The sequence below is a fragment of the Pediculus humanus genome, genomic scaffold (assembly GCF_000006295.1).
Source record: "Pediculus humanus corporis 1103172108281 genomic scaffold, whole genome shotgun sequence".
In the NCBI taxonomy this organism is placed as follows: domain Eukaryota; kingdom Metazoa; phylum Arthropoda; class Insecta; order Psocodea; family Pediculidae; genus Pediculus; species Pediculus humanus.
In genome coordinates, this window is record NW_002987850.1 from 1,440,989 (window position 1) to 1,464,736 (window position 23,748).

The 23,748-nt window shown below is 33.5% G+C and overlaps 2 protein-coding genes across 2 annotated transcripts; both read left to right on the plus strand.

Annotated features, from left to right (window-relative positions):
- Nucleotides 1–6,428: 6,428 nt before the first annotated feature.
- On the plus strand, nucleotides 6,429–12,199 carry Phum_PHUM515260 (neuralized, putative; the record flags this gene model as incomplete). Its single annotated transcript, XM_002431156.1, has 6 exons — nucleotides 6,429–6,450; nucleotides 6,556–6,722; nucleotides 9,292–9,878; nucleotides 10,711–11,446; nucleotides 11,596–11,832; nucleotides 11,939–12,199. 6 exons carry the CDS (start codon nucleotides 6,429–6,431, stop codon nucleotides 12,197–12,199), a joined length of 2,010 nt encoding a protein of 669 aa, XP_002431201.1.
- Nucleotides 12,200–16,199: 4,000 nt separating this feature from the next.
- Phum_PHUM515270 (isoleucyl-tRNA synthetase, cytoplasmic, putative) lies at nucleotides 16,200–23,435 on the plus strand (the record flags this gene model as incomplete). The annotated part of the gene is made up of 16 exons (XM_002431157.1): nucleotides 16,200–16,853; nucleotides 17,753–18,179; nucleotides 18,272–18,589; nucleotides 18,838–18,986; nucleotides 19,245–19,660; nucleotides 19,731–19,931; nucleotides 20,008–20,211; nucleotides 20,286–20,601; nucleotides 20,692–20,901; nucleotides 20,989–21,288; nucleotides 21,370–21,588; nucleotides 21,691–21,843; nucleotides 21,970–22,254; nucleotides 22,327–22,703; nucleotides 22,781–23,158; nucleotides 23,249–23,435. The coding sequence occupies 16 exons, from the start codon at nucleotides 16,200–16,202 to the stop codon at nucleotides 23,433–23,435; spliced, it is 4,794 nt and encodes a 1,597-aa protein (XP_002431202.1).
- Nucleotides 23,436–23,748: the final 313 nt, after the last annotated feature.

Below are 23,748 nucleotides of genomic sequence, written 5' to 3' on the forward strand. Positions count from 1 at the left end.
AAAAAAAAAAAAAAAAATAAACCGGGCGTTTTTTTTTTTTTTTTTTTTTTGACGCGGGGGACCCCGCGGGGCCAAGTTTTTTTTTTTTTTTTTTTTTTTTTTTTTTTAACTTTTATTTTATTAGTTGTTGTTGTTTTTATTATTATTATTATCATTATCATTATCATTATTATCGTCATCACTTTTTTTTTTTTTTTTAATATTAATTTTCAGGTTTTTTTTTTTTTTTTTTTTTTTCAAAAGCTAAAAATCGTGTCCGTTGATGATGTAAACCATTCCAGGAATTAATAATAATAATAATAATAATAATAATAATAATAATAATAATAATAATATAGCACGGAATTATTACACACGATTTTATTATTATTATTATTATTATTATTATTATTATTATTATCATTTTTGTTATTTGTTGAATTATTTATTATCATCAATATCATCATTATCATTGTGCCATTGTGTATTGTTATCGGTTTATAATTATTTCGTCAAATATTTTTGTCGTTTGTTTTCTCTTTCTTCTTCTTCTTCTTCTACTTTTTACCAATTCCACGTACGTACCTACCTACCTACCTACATACCTACCTGGTTGCCTACCCTACGGTATTGTTCTTTATAATTGGTCGAATCGAATCGCTTAAAAAGAGTTAGTTGTATGAGGAATTTTTAAAAAATAAGAGTTCAATTGTGTAAGGTCAACTGGAATAATAATAATTTAAAGTCCGGTTCGGCGGTTATCATTATCATTATTATTATCATTATTATTATTATTATTATTATTATTATTATTATTATTATTATTATTTAATTTGCAAGACGGATCGAAAAGGGCCGGAGGGAAAACAAATTTGTTACTTTTCCTCTCTCTCTTTCCCTCGTTCTTTTCTGGTGGCGAATTTTTTTGTTTTTTTTTTTTTCATCCGACGGAAGAATTATTATTATTATTATTATTATTATTATTATTATTGTCCACCATTAAACACGACAAGGCTACTTGTCGGAGTTTTTAAGTATTTATCCGAGGTTTCTACCCGATTCCTTAGGGACAAATACTCGAATTTCGGTGGTGCCACTTATTATAAGATAGCACCACATCAATTCTTGAAGGTCTTCCTGAGTCCGTCTTTTTCGATGGGAACGATTTGTCTCCTGAACTGGGCTCCGGTGACTAACATCTTTGGAGTGGCCAGGGTCAGAAGCAGTGAAATTCACGTTCTCGTCGAGCTGCCTCAGGTCGACAGTAGAACAAGATTTTGTTTTTGGTTCTTACTTTGTCTTGTTCTCATTTTTTTTTTTTTTTTTTTTTTTTTTTGCTCTTTTAAGCCAACGGCACGTGGCGTTCTCAGACGGTCACCCATCCAAGTTTGCACCACGCCCAATGCTGCTTAACTTCGGTGATCGTACGGGAACCGGTGTGACCAGCACGCTATTGCTATTATTATTATTATTATTATTATTATTATTATTATTATTATCGATCGCATGGGGCAAATATTTACACAAGAGCTTAACGAGACGACATACATACAATATAAATAAATGTGTGCGTATTTATAACGAACCGGGTGGTGGCATTTTTAAATAAACTGTTATTTACACGCGTCTATCTCTCTCTCTCTCTCTCTCTCTCTCATAATCTGGATTCATTACGCTGTGGGATTACTCGTTTATTTATTTATTTTCTAACGCCACGATGTTGTGTGCGATTACGTTCGAAAAAAAAAACCAAAAAAAAAAAGCGTAAACGAATTTATTTCGAGACGATGATGATTTCCCCTCCCCCTCTTTCTTCCCCTCTCAAACGCGTCATCATTCCGGGGTTTGAAAACGGGAGGAGGAGGAGGGGGGAGGAAGGAAGGGAGGGGAATGCGAAAAATTTCAAGGTCGATCTCAAGGTTAAATCACGACGCGATGAGTGAATATTCTCGTTTCGTGTGGTGTGTGTTTGTTTGTTTGTTACTCTATGTCAATTTGAGGCGGAGCGCGTTCAGGTATCGCAAAAACGGGACTTTACTTGTCGACGTACAAAAAAAAAAAAACCAAATAGTAGCGAAATTAATGTAAAAAAATTTTTTTTTTGCAAATTTATTTACGACGCAAAAATAAATTGTTGTTGTTGTTGTTTTGCATGTGACGACGACGATGTGTGTGTATTTCGTCGAAACGATTACTTTTTATAGCAAATGTACGTAGGTCTTTAATCGTGCTACTTATCGGCTTCACGCCAAAGCACGTATTAATAATAATAATAATAATAAAAAGAACGCAAATTGCGATTTCTATTCGATGCTATCATCATCATCATCATCATTATTGACTTATCTATTATTATTATTATTATTATTATTTTCTAATATGGAAACCGTTTTGAATGTGAGCCGAATTATATGGTGTTATAGTAGGATGAATGAGAGAAAGGGGACGAGGAGGAGGGGAATGGGAAGGTAAAATGGCGGATCCTTTTTTTTTTTTTTTTTTTTAAATTTTCAATCATGCTGGTATATATAATTGAATAATTTAAATTGACGTATGGAAGAAAGGAGTCAAGGTTTACAAAAGACGAAAGGTTTGAATGAATGAATGAATGAATGAAATATAAGTATAAGAAACGAATTCACATCGGATCGGCGGCCATTTTGTTTTTTTTTGTTTTCAAATTTTTCTTTTGTTGACTTTTTTTTTTTTTTTTTTTCGAAAAATATTTTTTATTTTTAGAATTTTGATCGTGATGATGAGTGTGATGATGATGATGGTGATGACGATAACACGATGACGGAGACATTGAATTAAATTTTTTTTATTGATTTAATTGGGGAGGCGAAAGAAAAGAATTTAAAAAAAAAAAATGTTGACGCCATATTGGTTGTATCTCTCTCTCTTTCTCTTCACGTTCTCTTACTTCGTCTCAACGATTTTTTTTTTTCGATTCGATTCGATTGTTTTGCGATTTTTTTTTTTTTTTTCATTTCTATTGTTTTTCATTATTATTATTATTATTATTGTTATCATTATTATCGTTGTAGTCGTCGAAATTTTGTTTGCGTTTCTCGAAGTGAATGAACTGAACGGAAGGAAAGTGAAAATCGGTTGTTGTTGTTGTTGTTGTTTGTCGTCGTCGTTGAGGCGGTCCGAAAAAGTAAAAACGAAAAAAAAATTTATTTTACGAAATGAATTATTAAAACGTTGCTAATTGTCTTAACTGAAAATTATTATTATTATTATTATCGTTATTATCATTATTAAAAACCGCATCACGTTAAAGTGTAATAATAATAATATGTGTGTCGCGTCTAGGCGCGTCACATGGAAGAAATAAAAACAACGATAATGATAATAATAATAAAAATAAAAATTTTTGTTTCGACGTGGCAGGAGGTAAATGTCGTTTCCAAATAATTTTTTTTTTTTATTTTTCAACGGCGAAGATTCACAGTCGCCGCCATTACGGTTCGATAGTAAAAAAAAAAATTAACGAGAAATTCTTCTTCTTCTTGTTTTTTCGAAGAGTCATCCTGCCACGACGCACGCGAGAATCGTGGGAAAAGTTTTTTCTTGTACGAATTCAACTTAGCTGACTGACGTAAATATCGACGTGGATGGAGAGAGAGAGAGAGAGAGAGAGGGGGAGGGGGCGGAGATGGGGAGCCTGGGAGGATGAAGTGGGACGAGGAGGAGGAGGAGGAGGAGGGGGGAGAAAAGGGAAAGTAGAAAAAAAATAAAGGACGAATTATGTAATTTTTTTTTCTTTAATCGGTATATGGATTTTGGACGCATATGGAAAATTCGAGTGAGAGAGAGAGAGAGAGAGACTGCTTGGAAAATTCGAAAGAGAGAGAGAGAGGGGAAACTTACAAATCGTGAAAGTTTTCGAATCGGAAAATTTTTTTTTTCATTATTCACGGCGTTGAAATTTTCTTTTTTCTTTCCCCCTCCTATCTTAAACGTTCTCTTTTAAAATCCTCCCAAAACTCTTTAATGAATCACTCTATTATAAAAATGAATAGGAATCCCTCGGTTGAGAAATAACGAACATAATAAGAGACATCTGGCATTCCCACGAGGAGAGAGAGAGAGAGAGAGAGTGAGAGAGAGGTAGAACACTAAGATTCGAAATAAATTTTTTTTTTTTTTTTTTTTTTTTTGGGGTAACGACGAATAACGAATATCCTTAAAAAAAGTCAGCTCTATCCCTTTTAAAAACAATCTTTTTTTTTTTCTCTCTCTCTCTCTCTACAAAAACGGCAGCCATATTTGTTTTCCCCAAAACGACGATGAAACGATTTGCAAAAAAAAAAAAAAAAAAAAAAATGGCGTCTCGATTTTATAAATTTTTTAAATTTAAATTTAATTATTTGTTATTTGAATCTCCTTGAACTTTCAGGTACGTGTAAAATGAGAGAGAGAGAGAGAGAGAATTTACCTTGTGACGAATGTTATGCATATACATATATGTATTATTTTAACGCGTTACGAAATGAGTCGTCGTCTGCTATACCCAAACTGTGTTATAGGGCGTTGTTGTTGTTTTTATTAAACTACTTATAAACAGTTTTTCGTGCGTGAGTGAGTGCGTGAGTACCTGACAAAACAAACGAGATTCGGTTTAAAAAAATTTATTTTTTCAAATTCGCGACGAGAATCGATAGTGGGGGCAGACAAAGGAGGGGGAACGAGGGGGGGAGGAAATTAAGGAGATTTGTCTTCATCTTCTTCTTCCGTTCGGACGGTGGATTTTAATTTTACGCATTAAAAATTATTATTATTATTATTATTTGTTGTTGTTACGCCAGGTTGCATACGTCATAACTAAAAATAGTGAGATGGAAGGTACCTTGAATTTAAAAAAAATTGACCGTGCGTGCGTGTACGAGTGCGTTAGTGCGTGTGGGTAGTAGTGCGACGTTGTTGTTGTTGTTGGTCACCTACGAAAAAAATTTCCTTCCTTCCACTCGCGGTCTTAATGATAAGGAGGAGGCGTTTTCTCTCTCTCTCTCCCCCTCTCTCTCTCTCTCTCCGTTTTCGACTTCCTGATAACGATAATTCACACGCGGAAATAATTATTGTTATTATTATTATTATTATCCTCCATTTTTCTTTCCATTCTCGTACCACGTTTCGGAAACGTTTATATTATTATTACTTTTTGGAATTTGTTCGTTTGTTTGAATTTTTGTTTGTTTGAGAGAGAGAGGGAGAGAGAAAGAGAAATTTCGCGTAAAGACAACAACAACAACAACCAGCAAAATAATTATTTTTGTTCTCTCCGTTTGTACCTACCTACCTACCTACCTCCTGTTTTTTTTTTTTTTTTTTTTTAAATTGACTTTATTAGGAAGATGTTTATTTTCCTCCCCTCCTCCCGTCCATTCATTTGTCCTTGTGAAAATTTATTAATTAGGTGAAAAGTCAGCGATTATGTTTGTTTGTTTGTTTGTTTGTTTGTTGAACGAAGTATTGGGATTTTCGTTTCAGGAAAAAAAAAAAAGAAGGAAAAAGCTTTTTTTTCTTTTTCTTTTTTTTTTTTTTTTTTTTTGCTTGCGATGAAAAACCCATATATTTTATTAATTGGCTGATTAATGTTTTTATCATCATCATCATCATCATCATCAACATCATCAGCGTTATAGATTGTCGTGTAAGCAGTTTTTTTTGGCGCGAAAAACGGATTTGGTTGGTTTTGTTTTTTTTTTTTTTTTTTTTTTAAATTTACTTACGCTGATGAGTAATTTTGAGAATTGAGAAGGAAAAAATACTTTGCAAAAATTATTTCGATGATGATGATAATGATAATGTGACGTGCATTGAGATGTGATGACGTCGAACTCCTGCCACGATTTTTTTTTAAAAATCCTAGTTTGCGTTTACGGTGTTTAAGTAAAAAGAAAGAAAGAGAGAGAGAGAGAGAGGGAGAAAACGTTTACGTTTCGTGTCATTATTTATATCGTTTTAATATATTATTATCATTATCATTATTATTATTATTATTATTATTATTATTATTACAAATTTAATTTCATGCGTTTCCTTCGAGGCGTGCCTTACATAATTTCACCGTACGGTTTTTTTCCTAACATCCTTAATTACAAATTGAGAAATGAGTAAAAAAAAAAAAAAAAAAAAAAAATTCACACATCGTTGATGATGAAAAATGAATGAAATTTTTATAAAATGGCGGTCGAGCTCGAGTTTTGTTGTTTTTCAAAGCAGAAAAAATTTATGAACCGTTCTATTGCCACGAAAATCTATTGCGTGTGTTCCGTTTTGTTTTTTGTACGCAATAGTATTAATTATTATTATTCTTTAACGGGCGTTTAGTTTTTTTTTTTTTTTTTTTTTTTTGGAAAAACGAAAAGAACGGGGAAGGGAAATTTTTTCCCTTTGGTAAAAAAAAAAAAAAATTCCCTTCCCGCCCTCACGTTATTCGAATGTGTCATATGTGCCTCTTAGGTTTTTCGAGAGCGAGATAGATGATTCGTTACGCCATATTTGAAAATACTTAATCTTATTATTATTATTATTATTTATTAATTTATTTTGTTTTTGTTTTTTCAGCTTCCCGTTCGGGTTCGAGCGGTACAAATAATCTACCTCCATTATTATTTCATCAAGTTCACGGTGACAACATAAGATTATCCGGTGATAATTCCGTTGCGAGGAGAGTAGAAAGTTTTTGCAGAGGAGTCGCGTTCAGTAGCCGTCCCGTCAAAGTCAACGAAAAGGTAAACAAATTTTTTTTTTTTTTTTTTTTTTTAAACGGTTGGTAGGAATGAATGGTTTTCGTCGGTCGTCGTGATAACTTTTTCGAGTGTCGTTGTTGTACTAATTGATATCCAGTCATTCATTCATTCATTCATTAACTCGTTCTTTAAGTGTAATAATTCACCACGGTTCCTTTCTTTTTCATTTTATGCTCCTTTCATTTTTTTTTTTTTAAATCGACGAACATTATGGAAACAAAAAAAAAAAAAATGTTCTCTCTCTCTCTTTCTCTTTATCTCTCTCTCTCTCGGTTGAGTTTTAAAAATCGTACGAATTAAAAACTCAGGTATATAACGTAATTTATTTTTTGAAGTAAAGGAAGAGAGGAAGTTTAACCTTAAAAAAAAAAAAAAAATATGCCATAACTTCCGGGAAGTGAAATATGATGCGGCATAATTTCCCCCTCCCTCCTTCCCCTCCCCCCAGGAAAAAAAATTTTTTTTATTTCGTCGGTCATTAACTCTTCGTCATCGTCGGTACCTTACAAGGTTTTCGCATACACGAAATGTTTATTTCGTGTTGTCGAATGTCGAAATATCTCTCTCTCTCTCTCTCTCTCTCTCTCCCTCTCTCTCTCTCCCTCTCTCGCTCTCGCTCGCTAATTACACGTCGATAAATTTTAAAAAAACGAAAGGTTTAGGATGGTGTAGGAATTTAATTACTCGTTTCGCGGCATTCGGATTTACAAAAAAAAAAATTTTTTTTTACAAATGATAACGATGAAGATGGTTACGGATGGTATGGGTGATGGGGGGATTGGGGGGGGGAATCGAAAAAGGTACGAGAAAGGTGTTAAAAGTTCTTTGGTGTCGGTTTTCGCGTCTCACGTGACCAATAAAAGTCAATTTTTCCCACGACGTCGCTTTGGAATATGAGATTCATTTTTTTTGTTGGAATCACCTTTTACGTTTGTTCGAATCACGTGACGTGTTGTCGTGTTCATGTTGTTTTCGTTTGTGCGACAAAAGAGTCGACAAATTTTGATTCTTTGTCGCCAAAACTTTGATTTTGATCAAATGATGACCCAAATGACGTCCATTCTTCTTCTTTTTCTTTCTCCTAGTTTCGGAGGTTTTGATTTATGATCTCATCGTAGCTAAAACAAAGAACAAATCGTACGTGAAGTAGAGAGAGAGAGGGGGGAGAGGAGTAAAGTGAGAGGAACATATCAACTTCCTCACGTTCGCAACTTCCTGTCTACGTGCGAATGTTTTTGTTCAACCGATCGAAATGAAAAAAAAAAAAATTAGGTCTTTCTCTTTCTCTTTCTCTTTCTCTCTCTCTCTCTCTCTCTCTCTCTCTCTCTCTCTCTCTCTCTCTCTCTTTCTCTCTCTTTTTTTCTTTCATTAACCAAAGTTATTTTTTTTTTTTTCAAACGCAAGAATTTGTGTGTTTTGTAAAAATGTTTTTTTTTGTGTTGTTATTATTTTCTCTAGTCTTTCTTTTCGTTTCAATAACCAGAAATTATTTTGGTCAGTTACGAAAAAGTTTTAAAAAACAAAAAAAACCGTTAAAAATCGAATGTTTTTGTCATTATTATTATTATTCTATGAATGAATATCGAATGAATAAATAAGGCAAAACGTCATCAATCAATGAATGTTTTTTTTAATAACTCGTCGCACGAGTGTGTGTGTATGAGACGGTATCGTGGCACCAACATTATAGATCATTTCCGGTTTTTTTTTTTTTTTTTTACTTTATTATTACTTTTCTCTTATTATTTTTTGTGTGTGTGTGTGTGTGTGTGTTTAATAAATAATGAAGTGAATTGTTTTAAAAGGAATTAAGTTTGTTTGTTCGAACGATGTTTTTGTTTGTTTGTTTTGATTTTTGTGATTCTGTTTTTTTTTTTACTCCCTATTTCCGTTTCCGATTCTTTTTTTTTTAAATGAAATTTTCGTCTGGTTGAAACGTCGAGAATCGTTTTAAAGGATGATATCCAATCGATCAATCGATCGATCGAACAGTTAAAACCGCAACGAATTTTTTTTTAATAGATGGCGGTGGCGGTGGTGGTGGTGGCAGAAGAAAATAAATGATGATGATGATGAGTAGAAAAAAGGAGGATTTGAGGTCGAGTTATTGCTTCTTCTCTTCCGTAAATTATTACCACACGGTTACACTTAAAACAAAAAAGAAGGATGAAATGTCACGGATATAAAACATTCGAAGAGAGTTTTGATGACGAACGTGACAAAACGTGACTACATGTATAATTTGAAATGAGAAGGAAAAAAAAAAAAACTTAATTGAAATTTCATTCGCGTTTTCATTCGGGATTTGTTTTAGACCGTTTTCCCAAACGAGAGAGAGAGAGAGAAAAAGTTCACACGAAATCGTGGAATAAGAAAAAGAAGAAAAAAAACGTAAAAGATTGTTTAAACTTATTCACGAATTTTTTTTTACTCTCCTTGCCTCTCCTCTTCATTTTCTAGTTCCACGTTTTCTTTCTTTGTTTCATTTCTTCATTCTCTTGAATCCAAGGATTAATTTTAATTTTTTTTTTTTTTTGGTAATAATTTTCAGGTTTTCATCAAGTTCCTAGAGGTATCGAACAATTGGAGCGGAGTCATACGTTTCGGTTTCACGAGCAACGATCCGAGCAATTTGAGATATTGTCTCCCGAAATATGCTTGCCCGGATTTAACGAGCAAACCCGGATATTGGGCAAAAGCTTTAGCCGAACGTTTCGCCGAAAGGGACACGGTTTTATACTATTACGTCACGGCAATGGGTGACGTTTATTTCGGTATAAACGGAGAGGAAAAGGGGATTTTTTTATCCGGCGTGGAAACTCGCGGACCCGTTTGGGCTCTCTTCGACGTTTACGGGAATTCGACGGGAATCGAATTGGTCGATCAAAGGGGTTCCCCAATGAACAATTCAATTCGTAGAAATTTCTCGAACGGAAGCGGAGACGTGAGTCCGGACGTGGATTCTCAACTCATGCCATCTCTTCAGTCTTTGTCAATTCAAAACGCAAACCAAAGAATAATAGGATTAGGATTAGGAGGAGTAGGATTAGGAGGTGGATTAGACGTTCATGGCAATTCTAGCGCGTTAACCAGATACCACCAAACCGGAACTGAGTTAACACCGTTTCCTTTTCATAGGTATTTTTTTTTTTTTTTCATCATCATCATTATTATTATTATTATTTTTTTTTTTTTTTTTTGGAATCATTTCCTCCTCTTTTTTTTTTTTTTTAACGTTCATCAACATTTGCTCATCAAACCGTAACTTGATAAACCATAATTTCACGTTGAAATGAATTTCTTTTCATTATTATTATTATTATTATTATTATTATTACTACATTCGAAACGACGTTTCGAAAAAAAAAAAAAAGAAAGGAAGTTGAATAAAAAAAAAATGAGAAGGAATGAATTAATATAACTTTGCTCATCGTTATTAAAAAAAAAAAAAGAAAATTTGTGGTGGTCGCCATGTTTGTTTTAACCGTTCGATTCGAACGAGAATCGAATAATGAACGTTTTTCTTTTTTATTGCGGTCACAAGGTGGCACATTAATTATTTTAAAATTTTATTTTATTTTAATAACGAACGAACGAACGAACGGTCGAACGTTCGAAGTCTGACCCAATTATAATCTCTCAGCAGGATGATAATTAATTGAGGAGGAGGGGGGAGGAGGAGGAGGAGGAGGAGGAGGACATGTTTCTCAGTTGGATTACTTCGATCAAGGTCTTTTAAAACCAACATCTCCCTTTTATTTTATTTTCTTTTCTTTTACTTACCTTTTGTTTTTAATCGGTTTTTTTTTTAAATTTGTCGAATCAGGTGGAAAATAATAATAATAATAATAATAAAATGCGCGATACGCGTCAAGGTTGAATTTATGTCGCGTAATGAGAAAAAAAAAAAAACGCATTCGGGATGTGCGATGCGATTTTAAATTAATTAATTTTTTTTGAATTGTTTCAGGACACGGGGTCGAAACGTTCGTTTGTCGAACGACAGATGTTTGGCAACGCGAACGGATACGGAATTTTGTTTGGGTTACGTTTTCACATCGAAACCCATAATGTTGGGTGAGAAAATAGTCATACAAATCCTCGCGACGGAACCCATGTACGCGGGAGCTTTGGCATTCGGTTTGACGTCGTGCGATCCCGCCAAATTGCAAATATCGGATCTTCCGGAGGATTCCAACGCTCTTTTGGATCGTCCCGAATATTGGGTCGTGCACAAGGACGTCGCGAACAGTCCGCAGAGAGGAGACGAACTCGCGTTCAGCGTTCTCTCGACGGGCGAAGTACAATTTTCGAAAAACGGTGAAGAGCCCGTCGTTTTCATGCACGTGGATCAAACGTTGCAACTCTGGGCATTTTTCGACATTTACGGAACGACTCAAAAGATAAGAATATTGGGTTCGATACCGACGACGTGTTCGACGACGATATCATCGAATCCGTCGTGGCAAAGAATGGTCGATCCGTCGAACAGGAGATCACGCGTAAGTTCCATTTATTCCGGAGAATCGTCACAGTTGACGACGACGACGACGACGACGCCGACGCCGACGCCGACGAGTGGAACCGGACAAAATTCATCCGTTCATCAAAAAAACAATCAAACAAACGGTGTTGCTCACAGACATTGTTGCCTACCCGGGAGTAACAGTTCGACTCCGGCGGAAATTGTTCAATTTCAACCACCCGTGAGTGTTTGTGTTTGTGTGCGTGTGCGTGTGTGTGCGATGAATCAATCGAACACATAATGCACCTTGTCGAAGTCGTCTTGTCCGACATCTTGGACATTTTTATTAATTTTTTTTTTTTTTTTTCTGTTTTTAAATGGCGTGATCAGGTCGGCGGCGGCACTGTACTCGTCGTGAACCTTCCTCCTGCTCATTCGAATTTTATTAATCATCAACAACAGCAACAGCAACGATCACCGTCGAGGCCGTCATCGTCACTCGCGGCTTTCGGAAGCAATCATCATAACACTCACGAATTACACAAATCTCATTCCAACGGTTTCAACAGGTTGCCAACAGTCTCATCGGGAACACTCGTTTCAAATTATACCAATACCTACATAGATGTGAGTAAAATCTTACGATGATCATTTGGGGGGGGGGAGGAGGAGAGGGGAGATATCAGTTTTAAAATAATTAATTTTTTGTTTTTTGTTTTTTTTCCCCCTGCAGCCGATTTCATCGAGTAGTAGTTACCAATCGACGATTGACACGACGAGTCAATGGAGCGACAACGAGTCGGGAACGGCAGGAATCACAAATTCCGAATGTTCCATATGCTACGAACGGTCCATAGACAGCGTTTTGTACATGTGCGGTCACATGTGCATGTGTTACGAATGCGCCGTACAACAGTGGCGAGGTAAGGGAGGCGGTCATTGTCCTCTATGTCGTGCTACGATACGGGACGTTATCAGAACGTATAAATCCTGATAATTTCCCCTTAAATGCGAATTAGAAATTAAAAAACTTGCAATACACACACGCGCACGCGCGCAAACAACGGTAGAAATAATGATGATGATGAAAAAAAAGACTGGAAAACGTGCGTTAATCCAAAAAAAAAAAAAAAAAAAAAATGGCGGCATTCATTTCGTCAAATTTTTTTTTTACTTGTGCGGTCGTTTTGACGTTTGACGCGACCCCACTTCTTTTTCTGCGTCTCTATCAACGTTCGAACGTGGCACCAGTAAAAAAAAAAAAAAAAAAATTATTAGTTAATTACACGTTTTATCGTTATATGCCATCATCATCATCATCATCAATATCATCATGATTTCGTATTATAAGGATTTGTCGCGCGTCGTGTCGTGCGTCCGTGTCGCAATCCTGGATAAAAGCTGGAAAATGGAGAAAATACATTTTTCTTTGCTTTTTGTTCCCGATCGTTTCTCCAGAATATTCCAGGACTGAGAAAATGATAGGCAATAACTTAACAGTAGGAACTCGTTCGATTCGTTTTTTTTTTTTTTTCACAAAGCTTTCTCATTGATATGATAATAATTTTTTTTTTTTTTTTTTAAAATGATGATGATGATGATGACGACGACGGTTGTATGAGTGATGATAATAATAATAATAATAATAATAATAATAATAATAATAATACTGATAATAATAGCAATAAAAACTTGGGTACTCCAGTTAGGTTTAAAAAAAAAAAAAATTATCGTAAGTTGATGTGTTTCGCCCATGCATTTACTTATGCGCGAGCATATTATTTAACCGTGCCAAATTTTTCGAATTTTCACACGCGTTCCACACTGCCCCTTTGCCTTGCACTCCTCCCCCTATCTCCCTCTTCCTCCTCCTCCTCTTCCCTGGATGGATCGGAAAACTACGACGAATTACCACCATCCATCGTCATCATTTCCGACTGCGGGTGGACGTCGTCTTTAATTTTTTTTTTTTTTTTTTTTTTTATGCTCTATGATTTTTTTTTGTTCGTTTCTGAACGTGCACACAATGCAACAACAACAAACAACAAGGCGCCACGATCATCACAAGTGCCTTGATAAATCCTGCACGAAAAACAAAAATAAAAATAAAAAGCTCAAAAATAAAATGCTGCCTTACTAAGTGTGAAACGGGGGGGGGGCGGGGGCGGGGGCGGGAAGAAGAATAAGGGATGAAAATTAAAACTCATTTTTATAATTCGAATTAAATTTAAAAAAAAAAAACAAAAAAAAAAAAAATATTTATAAAAAGAAATTCACGGCCAAAAATTACGTCACAACTGTCTCCCCCTTTCCCTTTACCCCACTCCCCATTCCCCCGTTTCGATAGAGAATATTCTCGAACCAATTATTTCCGGTTTTTGATTTTAAAAACTAAAAAAAAAAAATTTTTTCGAAATGATTCGTGACGTGGAGCCAAAAATAATATAGAAAAAAAAAATTTAGATTCGTGTTGTTTACTATTATTATCACTATTATTATCACTATCATTATTATTATTATTATTATTATTATTATTATTATTATTATTATTATTATTATTCTCATGACTGCACTCATTAATTTTTTGTAATTTTTTTTTTTTTTTCATCGAGTTTTAGAAAAGAGGAAAAAGAAGAAAAAGAGAAAAAAAATAATATTTAGCATATGTATATACGTATGCAGTATTCGTAACGTTTTTAATTAATGACGTCACAAATGATGAAGTTTTCCCACGTAAATACGTCATTCCTTCGTTTTTTTTTTTTTTTCTCTTTTTCTTTTTTTCGTTTTGTTATTTGAATTGTGGAGGAGGAGGAGAAGGAGAGGGATAGGGATGGGGAGAAAAACAACAACGATAGGCGAAACGTGATGATGATGATGATGATGATGATGATGACGATTTAAGTTTAAGTTGGCAGAATTGTTTTTTTTTTTATTTATTTATTTTATTATTGCCTCCCCTGTTTTCTGTCTATCGTTTGTTGTCATTTCTTTTTCTTCCTTTTACTTTTTTCTTTTCTTTTTTTGTTTTCTTAGTCGAGTGTTCAACAATCTGGTTTGCGTGTCTTAAATAAACAAAGAGACGCGATATGGAGAAGAAAGAGAGAGACAGAGAGAGAAAGAGATAGATAGAAAGAGAGAGAGAGAGAAAACGTTTTGTACGATAGATATACGTTTGTTTTCCTTTTCCTTTCTTCCTCTCTCTCTCTCTCTCTCTTATGTCGTCATCTTTCTAAACTCTCTATCTCTCTCTCTCTTTCTCTCTTTCTCTCTTTTTACAAAAAAATAAATTAATAATATTACGGAATGGATTGTTAAGGATTGTTATTATTGTTGTTGTCGTTGTTGCTGTTGCTGTTGTTGTTTCGTTTTTTTTTATTTATTGGAATTTGTACATTTTTTCTTTCCTTATTATTGAAAACTATGCCGCAGCAGACGACAACAGCATTTTTTCAATCTCGCTCATAAATATTTATACATACATATATATATATTTATAAATACATGCATATATAAATTATTGTATACAAGTGCATATATATATATTTATTATTATTATTATTATTATTATTATTATTTTAAGGGTTAAAAAAAAATTTTTCTCTTTTCTTTTCTTTTTTATGTTTGTCTTATTTGTCGTAATAATAATAATGATAATATCATTCATTTATGTATAAATTTTTTTATTTTTATTTTGTCATTTATTTTGTTTGTTTGTTTGTTTGTTTGTTTGTTCGTTTGTTTGTTTGTGAATATCTAGTCAGTCATGTCATTAGAAGAATAAGAAAATGTTTTTTTTTTTGTTTGTTCGTTTCGAACTTTCCTCCCCTTTTAGAAAAAAAAAAAAAAAAAAAAAAAAATTGTCGGTATTAACAAAACTAAATCAGGGAATATTATTGTAATCATCATCATCATCATCGTCGTCGTCTCCATTATTATTATTATTATTATTACTATTATTCCGTTATTATTTATTATTATTATTAATTTGTTATTATTTAGGAGAAAGAGAGGGAAGGGAGGAGGAGGAGATTGATGAGTGGCGGTTTAAGGTGTGTCTGTGTGTGTGTATGCGCGTGCACAAGCTAGTCTGCAAAATCGTTTTTATTTTAATTTAATTTAATTTAATTTTTTTTTTTTGTTTCAATTGTGTATGTGTGTGTTCGAAGATGGAGTATTTCCCTCTCTCTCTCTCTCTCTCGTGATATATATATATGTAAAAAAAATGGATCGCCGAAACCGTGATGATGTCGATGATGATGATGATGATGATGATGATATAATAAATGGGTGATCATATATATAAAAAATGATGATAATAATAAATTAATCAATAATTATTTGTAATTAGTCGTAATAATTATATAGATTGTAAGTTTTTTTTTTTTTTTTTTTTAATTATCGTAATTAATTTTTTTCATACGGCTGACAGTACCAAAACTTGTAAATTATTTTTTTATATAAAGTATAGTACTCTGTCGTTATTCATTACCATAGTAATAGTAATTAAACTCTTATTATTATTAATTATTATAGTTTATAAAAATGGCTTTTTGTTTTACATTGAAAAAATAAATAAATAAATATATATATATATACATACATGCATAAACGAATACGTTATCCGCCATCTTGTTTTATTTTGAAAAAAAACAATTTTTCTTCCTATCAAAGCCTCCGGTATACGCATGATGAAAAGGAGAAGAAATGACGTCGACGATGCCGTCTTGATTAAAACGTTTTTGTTGTTTTTTATTTTTTTGAAAACCCGCGAGCGTTGTGAACTTTTTGTTTATTTTGTAAATTATAAAAAAAAAAATTAATTTATTTTATTATTTATTATTATTATTATTGTTATTATTAATATATACATATAATAAAAAATGACAAAAAGTAAAAAAATTGATTTGATCGAAGAATTAACAACGTATAAAAATGATTTTCAAGTATGGCCTCTTATAAATGCAATACCGGAAGAACCGAAAAGAAAAGAAATGGTCGTGAAACCTCCACCACCTTTCGTACACATGGATATACAATCTCATGCACCTTATAGACCTGGTGCAAGAATTCCATTCGATTTATATATAGAACGTAAACCAATAGTTCGTAGGGATCCGAGAGAATGCATAGTGACGTTGGAAAAACCAAATTCAGGTTTGAAATCGGGTAAATTGATAAAAATGTCGACGGTATTACCGCCGAATTTAAAATTAAACGAAATAGACTCGGATGAGGATTTGAAAACGATCATTAAATACACGTATTCGAGAGCATCGAAGATATATTTAGACGAAGCCGCCATGAAAATATCTAAAAAACCGAAACCACCGAATAGAGTCGTGGCAGAAGGTAACGAAATATCATATAAAGCAAATCTTTATCCGGTGTTGCCACCCGGTTGGGTCGGTGCTTCTTGTCATTGGGATTGTTTGCAAATCCGTCATTTGGGTAATCCTGATAAAAATTATTGGAAAAGGAGAAATTTAAAAACTGGTTCTCATTGTCCTTGCAATCCCGTACCCGATTTATTACCCAAAGAAATGAGATACGAAATTAAAGATCTTATTTTGGATGATAATTTAAGACTTCCATATGACGTCACTAAAAAAGGATATTGTGGATATAGGCCGATATGTGCAAAAGGTGTACCACTTGAGAAAAATTAAATAACGTAATTAATTTTTTATTTTATTTTTTTTTTTATACAACAAGGAAAAGTAAAGATTCATTCGATTTATTTTAAATAAACCGAATAAATTAAAAATCTCTCTCTCTCTCTCTCTTTCTCTCTTTTTCTTTCTTTTTTGTTGTTGTTGTTGTTGTTGCGGGTAAGTAATATTTGTTTTTAATAATTTGATTTATTTAATTAAAATAACAAATTATAAATAAAAACTATTACGTAATAATAATTATTCAAATAAAAATAATATATTTCGCAAAACTGCGTAACGTTTAGCAGACGACGAATTTATTTTTTGTGTTCAAGAAGGCTGTGACTAATTTTCAGTTTGCGGTCTAGTTACAAAATTGGTAACGTGTTCCACTGTAGATTTTTTTTTTTAATAAAAAAAATTTATTTTTTGGTAATGCTTTCTGTGTGTAATTTAATTTTCCGACATTGATAATTTATAAGGAAACGACCATTTTTTATTAATTTAGGGTAAATAAATTAAATAATTAAATTTTTAATTAAATATTTTTTTAAAATTCTTATTAAAGAAAAGGAGAAGAAGGAAAAAAATCCAATCATTTTTTTTTTTTTTTAATTATTAATTTTTTTAAAACCTTTTACAAATTATGACATTTTGAATGATTGAAATTTTTATTTATTTATTTAAAAAATAATTACGTTTATTTTAAAATACAATATGGTTTTTTTTAATTTAATTTTTTTCATTATTCATTATTCGTTCACGTGTACGATTTTGTCATGAATTTTTTTGTATTCGAGTAATATAAAATGCATGATGAAAATTGTCAGCGTTGCAAATAATTGAATTTTTTTTTATTTTATTCTACGTAATCATTTTTCTTATTACTTTAGATAATGGAAAGAGTACCAGATAAAATAGATTTTTCTTTAGAAGAGGAAAAAATAAGTAAATATTGGAGAAAATCAGAAACATTTAGAAAAAGTTTAGATGAATCGAAAAGTAGGAAAAAATTTACTTTTTTCGATGGTCCACCTTTTGCAACCGGCATGCCACATTATGGCCACATCCTTGCTGGTACTATTAAAGATATAGTCACTAGATTTGCTCATCAGAGTGGTCATCATGTTAGTAGAAGATTCGGTTGGGATTGTCACGGTTTACCTGTCGAATATGAAATTGATAAATCATTAAACATTACCGGTCCCAGCGATGTTCATAAAATGGGAATCGATAAATATAATGCACAATGTCGATCGATTGTCATGAGATATTCAAATGAATGGGAAATTATTATGGAACGATTGGCAAGGTGGATAGGTTGGTTGGTCCAGTCATGTTTTATTATTTTTCAATTTGAATGTTCATCATGAATTATCAACACTTAAAACTTTTTTTTTTTTTTTTTTTAGATTTTGAATATGATTACAAAACATTATACCCATGGTACATGGAATCAATATGGTGGGTTTTTCACGAATTATTCGTTAAAGGACTCGTATATAAAGGAGTTAAGGTTATGCCTTATTCGACAGCATGCAACACTCCTTTATCAAATTTCGAATCTGGTCAAAATTATAAAGAAGTTGTCGATCCACAAGTGATTGTCGGTTTTCCTCTGGATACTGATCCGTCTATAATGCTTGTCGCATGGACGACCACACCCTGGACTCTACCCAGCAATTTGGCAACTTGTGTTCATCCGGAACTTATTTACGTCAAAGTGAAATGTATGAAAGTTTTATTAATTTTTTTTTTTTTTTTTTGAAAATTCACTTTGGTGTGTGTGACATTCATTCATTCATTCATTGTTATCTTTTTTTTTTTTTTTAAATGTAAAATATGAAATGTGTCACATTCCGAGAAAATTTTATATAATATGATAAATGTTTGTTTGCTTTTTTTTTCTATTTCTATTGTCATGCTATTGTCATTTAAATTATCATATTTACACTTTTTTTTTTATTTATTTTTCTAGCTTTGAAAAACAATCAAGTGTACATAGTAATGGAAGCAAGACTTTGCATGTTATTCAAAAAAGAAAACGATTATGAAATATTAGATAAGTTTCCTGGTGAAAAATTAGGAGGCCTTGGTTATGAACCACTTTTCCCATATTTCTCCGAGGTAAAAGAATGAAAGAATAAATGAATAAAGTTTTTTTTTTTTTTTTATTTGTTTCATCATATTTGAAATGTTGAAATTTAATATTTTCTCCTTTGTTAACTTTCTCCTTGTAATTATTATTATTATTTTGATACGCCTATTATGAGGTTATTAGATAAGAAACCTTGATGCATTCATTTTTTAATTTAAAAAAAAAAAGAAAAAAATTTCTAAGTTATAATTTTATTTAAATTATTTATTTATTTATTTATTTTTCAGATGAAATCGAAAGGAGCATTTAAAATTTTAGTCGATAAATACGTTTCCGATGATGCCGGTACGGGAATAGTTCATCAGGCGCCATATTTCGGAGAAGACGATTACAGGGTTTGTTTGTCGGCCGGAGTTATAAGCCGCGATCAGAAAATTGTTTGTCCCGTCGACGACAGCGGTAGATTCGTCAAACCCGTCGTCGATTTCGAGGGAGTTCACGTCAAAGACGCGGATAAAAAAATAATAAAATATTTGAAAGAAAAATGTCCGAAAAGATTGATCGAAGCGAGTTCCGTTAAACACAGTTATCCATTTTGCTGGCGTTCAGATACTCCTCTCATTTACAAGGCTGTGCCATCGTGGTTCGTACGAGTCGAACCCATGATTGAAAATTTATTGGAGAGCAGTCACGCGACTTATTGGTAAATTTATTAATACTTTTTTTTTTATTCGAATCGTTTTGATGATGTCAATTAAATTTATTTTCTTCAGGGTACCTGATTTCGTTAAGGATAAAAGATTTGGAAATTGGTTAAAAGGAGCGAGAGATTGGGCAATCAGTAGAAATCGATATTGGGGAACCCCGATTCCCCTTTGGGTATCCGATGATGGACAGGAAGTTGTTTGCATCGGAAGCATAAAACAATTAGAAGAACTCACACGTGAAAAAATAACGGATTTGCATCGGGAACAGTGAGTTGTTGTTTTCGATGAGTTTTTTTTTCTTTTTGTTTCAAAATATCGAATTTGAAATCGTTTCTTCTTACAGCATCGATAAACTCGAAATACCATCAGTTCGACCTGGAAAACCTCCGCTGAGGAGAGTGTCGGAAGTTTTCGATTGTTGGTTCGAATCCGGTTCCATGCCTTACGCACAAGTTCATTTTCCATTTGGGAGATCATGCGAAATAGATTTTCACAAAGGATTTCCCGCGGATTTCATCGCGGAAGGAATCGATCAAACGAGAGGATGGTAAATAAAATTCAACGGTTTTTTCGCGATTACGATTTTATTTATTTCATTTTGTTTTTTTGTATTTTTCAAAGGTTTTATACTCTGATTGTCATTTCCACCGCTTTGTTTAACAAGGCTCCGTTTAAAAACTTGATAGCGAACGGTTTGGTTCTCGCTTCGGACGGTCAGAAAATGTCGAAGAGAAAAAAAAATTATCCGGATCCGATGGAAATAGTCAACAAATACGGTGCGGATTCTTTGAGATTGTATTTGATCAATTCGCCCGTCGTGAGAGCGGAAAATTTAAGGTTCAAAGAAGAAGGGGTTCGCGACGTACTTAAAGATGTTTTGTTACCCTGGTATAACGCGTACAGGTATCTGGCACAAAGTTTGGAAAGATTGGAATCGGTGAGTCAGTCTATTCTTCGTTCCCCCAAGACTCTTGTCGCATTTATTTTTTTTTTAACAAAATTTTGAATCGCGCGCTTATTCTTACAGGAGGGCAAACCTTATGAATACAATCCGGAAGTGGATCAACCCTCGTCCAACACTATGGATCGATGGATCAAATCGACAACTCAAACGATGGTGTCAACCGTTTGGAGAGAAATGGCCAAATTTCACTTGTACAAAGTTGTACCCATATTGGTGGATTACATCGATCAACTCACGAATTGGTACATAAGAATGAATCGGAAGCGTTTAAAGGTTTGTGTTTGTTTTGCGATGGTTGTTGTTGTTGTTGTTGTGGTTGTTGCGGTTGTTGAAAAGTAAGGAAATTTCATTTTGTTACAGGGAGACAACGGGGAAAAAGATTGTTTGATTGCCGTCAATACTCTTTTTAGCGTTTTATTTACATTCGTACGAATAATGGCTCCCTTCACTCCTTTCCTCTGCGAATTGATGTATAAAAATTTAAAGAGAAAAGTGAGTCGCGAGTCGTCCGCCAAAACCGCCGACAGTATACATTTCCTTAATTTGCCCAAACCCGTGACTTCGGACATTGACGAAGTCATAGAGAGGAGAATCAAAAACATGCAGTATGTTATTTCTTCAGGAAGAATAATTAGAGATAAAAGGACTGTTCCGATGAAGGTGAGGTATTTGACATTGTTCGAGAGGATTTCCGGTTATCGTCGTCAGTATCATTATTATTATTAATTTTTTCCTTTTCAGTACCCGCTTCCAGAACTCATCGTCATACACAAGGACAAACAATATTTAGAAGATTTGGAAGCCGTTAAAAATTACATATTAGAAGAATTGAACGTTAAAAATTTAGTTTTATCGACGGATTGCGACAAGTATAAAGTGTCGCTAGCAGCCGACGTAGACCATAAAGTATTAGGAGCTCGTTTGAAGGGTGATTTTAAATCCGTGTTGCAAGCGGTCAAGGTGAGAAGGGAAAATGTAGAAGAAAAGAAAAGAAAAGAAAAACGCGAGTGAAAATCTATCAGTGTCGCCACCTTAACAAAATTTTTTTTTTTTTTTTTACAGCAACTCACGGATTCTCAAGTTCAAGAATTTCTTAAAAATGGTAAATTACAAGTATTGGGTCACGTGTTGAGCATAGACGAAGTTTTCATCGCGTATCGTTTCGAAGAAGGTTCCTTCGACAGCGAAAGATACGAAACTCTGGGAAGTAAAGAGGTGAAGAAAAACAGATCTCTTCTCTCTCTCTCTCTCTGTCTCCTCTCTCTCTCTCTCTCCCTTTCTCTCCCTCTCTCTCTCTTTCGATTGTTTCGGTTTTTTTTTATTAATAAAATTTCGTTTCAGGTTGCTTTAATGTTCGACATGAATCGGGATGCATCCATGTTGGACGAAGGTTTAGCAAGAGAGGTTGTGAATCTCGTACAAAAATTACGGAAAAAAGGACAGCTCGTACCCACGGATCCTATAACCGTATTATATAAGATAACTCCCGAGGATTCGGATCTTTCGTCCGTCGTCGCGACGCAAAAAGAATACATTGAAAACCTTTTGAAAGTTCCTCTCCGACCGTGGAAAGATGATGATACTACGGGAAAGGAGAGAGATGTGGTCGTCGAAGAATCGTCACAGGTGAGTGAGACACGATAGGAAGAGGAAGAGGAAGTGGAGGACGACGATAAAAATTTTGTCAATTGTTTACAGTTGAAAGGATCTCCCGGTTTGTTACAATTGAAAATCACGAGAGGATTTTGTTCGGATTGGATAAAAAAATGCGGGGATGGAACGACGATTGGAAAATCATCTTCATCGGGAACGATGGTCGAATCCGTTAAAAGGAAAAGCACGACACCGAGTACTCAAGCGGCAAAAGTCGTCAAAAGCGACATTCCTCAAATTCCAAATTCTCAAATGAAAGCACGTGAAAGGGAAAGGAAAAAATCTCTGTCGAAAGATCACAAGAGGATGACGCATCAGCACCAGCAGCAGCAAGCGAGCGGAACGACCGGAAATGTCGTAGACAAAGAATCGTCATTGATAAAAATCGCAAACGGTCATTTTTCCATGACTCCCTGCGTGAGGTGAACATGAAAGGAATACAAATTTTATCATCATTATCATTATCATTATTATCATTAATCTTTCGCGTTCGTTTCAGGCACGTACTCGTCAAATTTCAAGATTCCCTACTCAAAGACAGCAAACAGAAAAAATTGAAAAATTCCGAATGGATATTCCCGTTGGAAAATCCCGTGGGAGAAAACGAATTGAAAAATTTTCATAATTTAAAAAATGAAATCCTGGAATTTTTACAAATGGCGGACAATTCTTCGGACGATTTAAATTTTCACATCGTTTCGAATGATGATGATGATGATGATAAGGGGGGGAAAAATATTAAAAAAAAATTGGTGGAAATTCAAGGATCGGAAGATTTTTCCAAAAGGATAATTTACGTTTGTCGTAAAGGTTGTGACGTCACGAAAATAGAATTTCCAAATGCGTACGTCGAACCGTCGAATTTTCCAGATCAACCGTGAGTTTTGGTTTTTTGGTTTCTTTTTTTGATTTTTTCTAAAACTTTGAGAATTTTCCTTCTTTTCCCTTTTTCTTCTTCTTATTCCAGGTTTTTGAACGTGAATTACGAGAAAAGAAAAGGGATAGTTTTCTTATGTCAACCCGATGGGATTTTACTCAAAGCGGATCGAATTATCGAATCCATAGGAAAACTTTATAAAATAAATAATAAAAAAATAGTATTGTCAAGACCTTTGACGGGTCCTAAAAATGAGATTTTGGTGTCCGTTCATTGAAATTCATTATTATTATTATTATCATTATCGTCAATTGTACATTTTTTAATTTTAATTTTATTATAATTTAAACTCGTATTTTTTTTTTTTTCAAGTCGTCGCAAGTAATTTTTTCATTTAATTTTTTTTTGTTTGTTTAAAGGATTGTTGGTTGATCCAGCAAAAACGAGAGGGAAAATGAATGAAGATGATAACGTTTTTATTTTATTATTTTGTTTGTTTGTTTGTTTGTAAAGTGAATTGTCAAGTGAAAGTTAAAAAAAAAAATACGGTGTAAGTGAATGAATGATGATTTGAGTTTTATTATAACGAA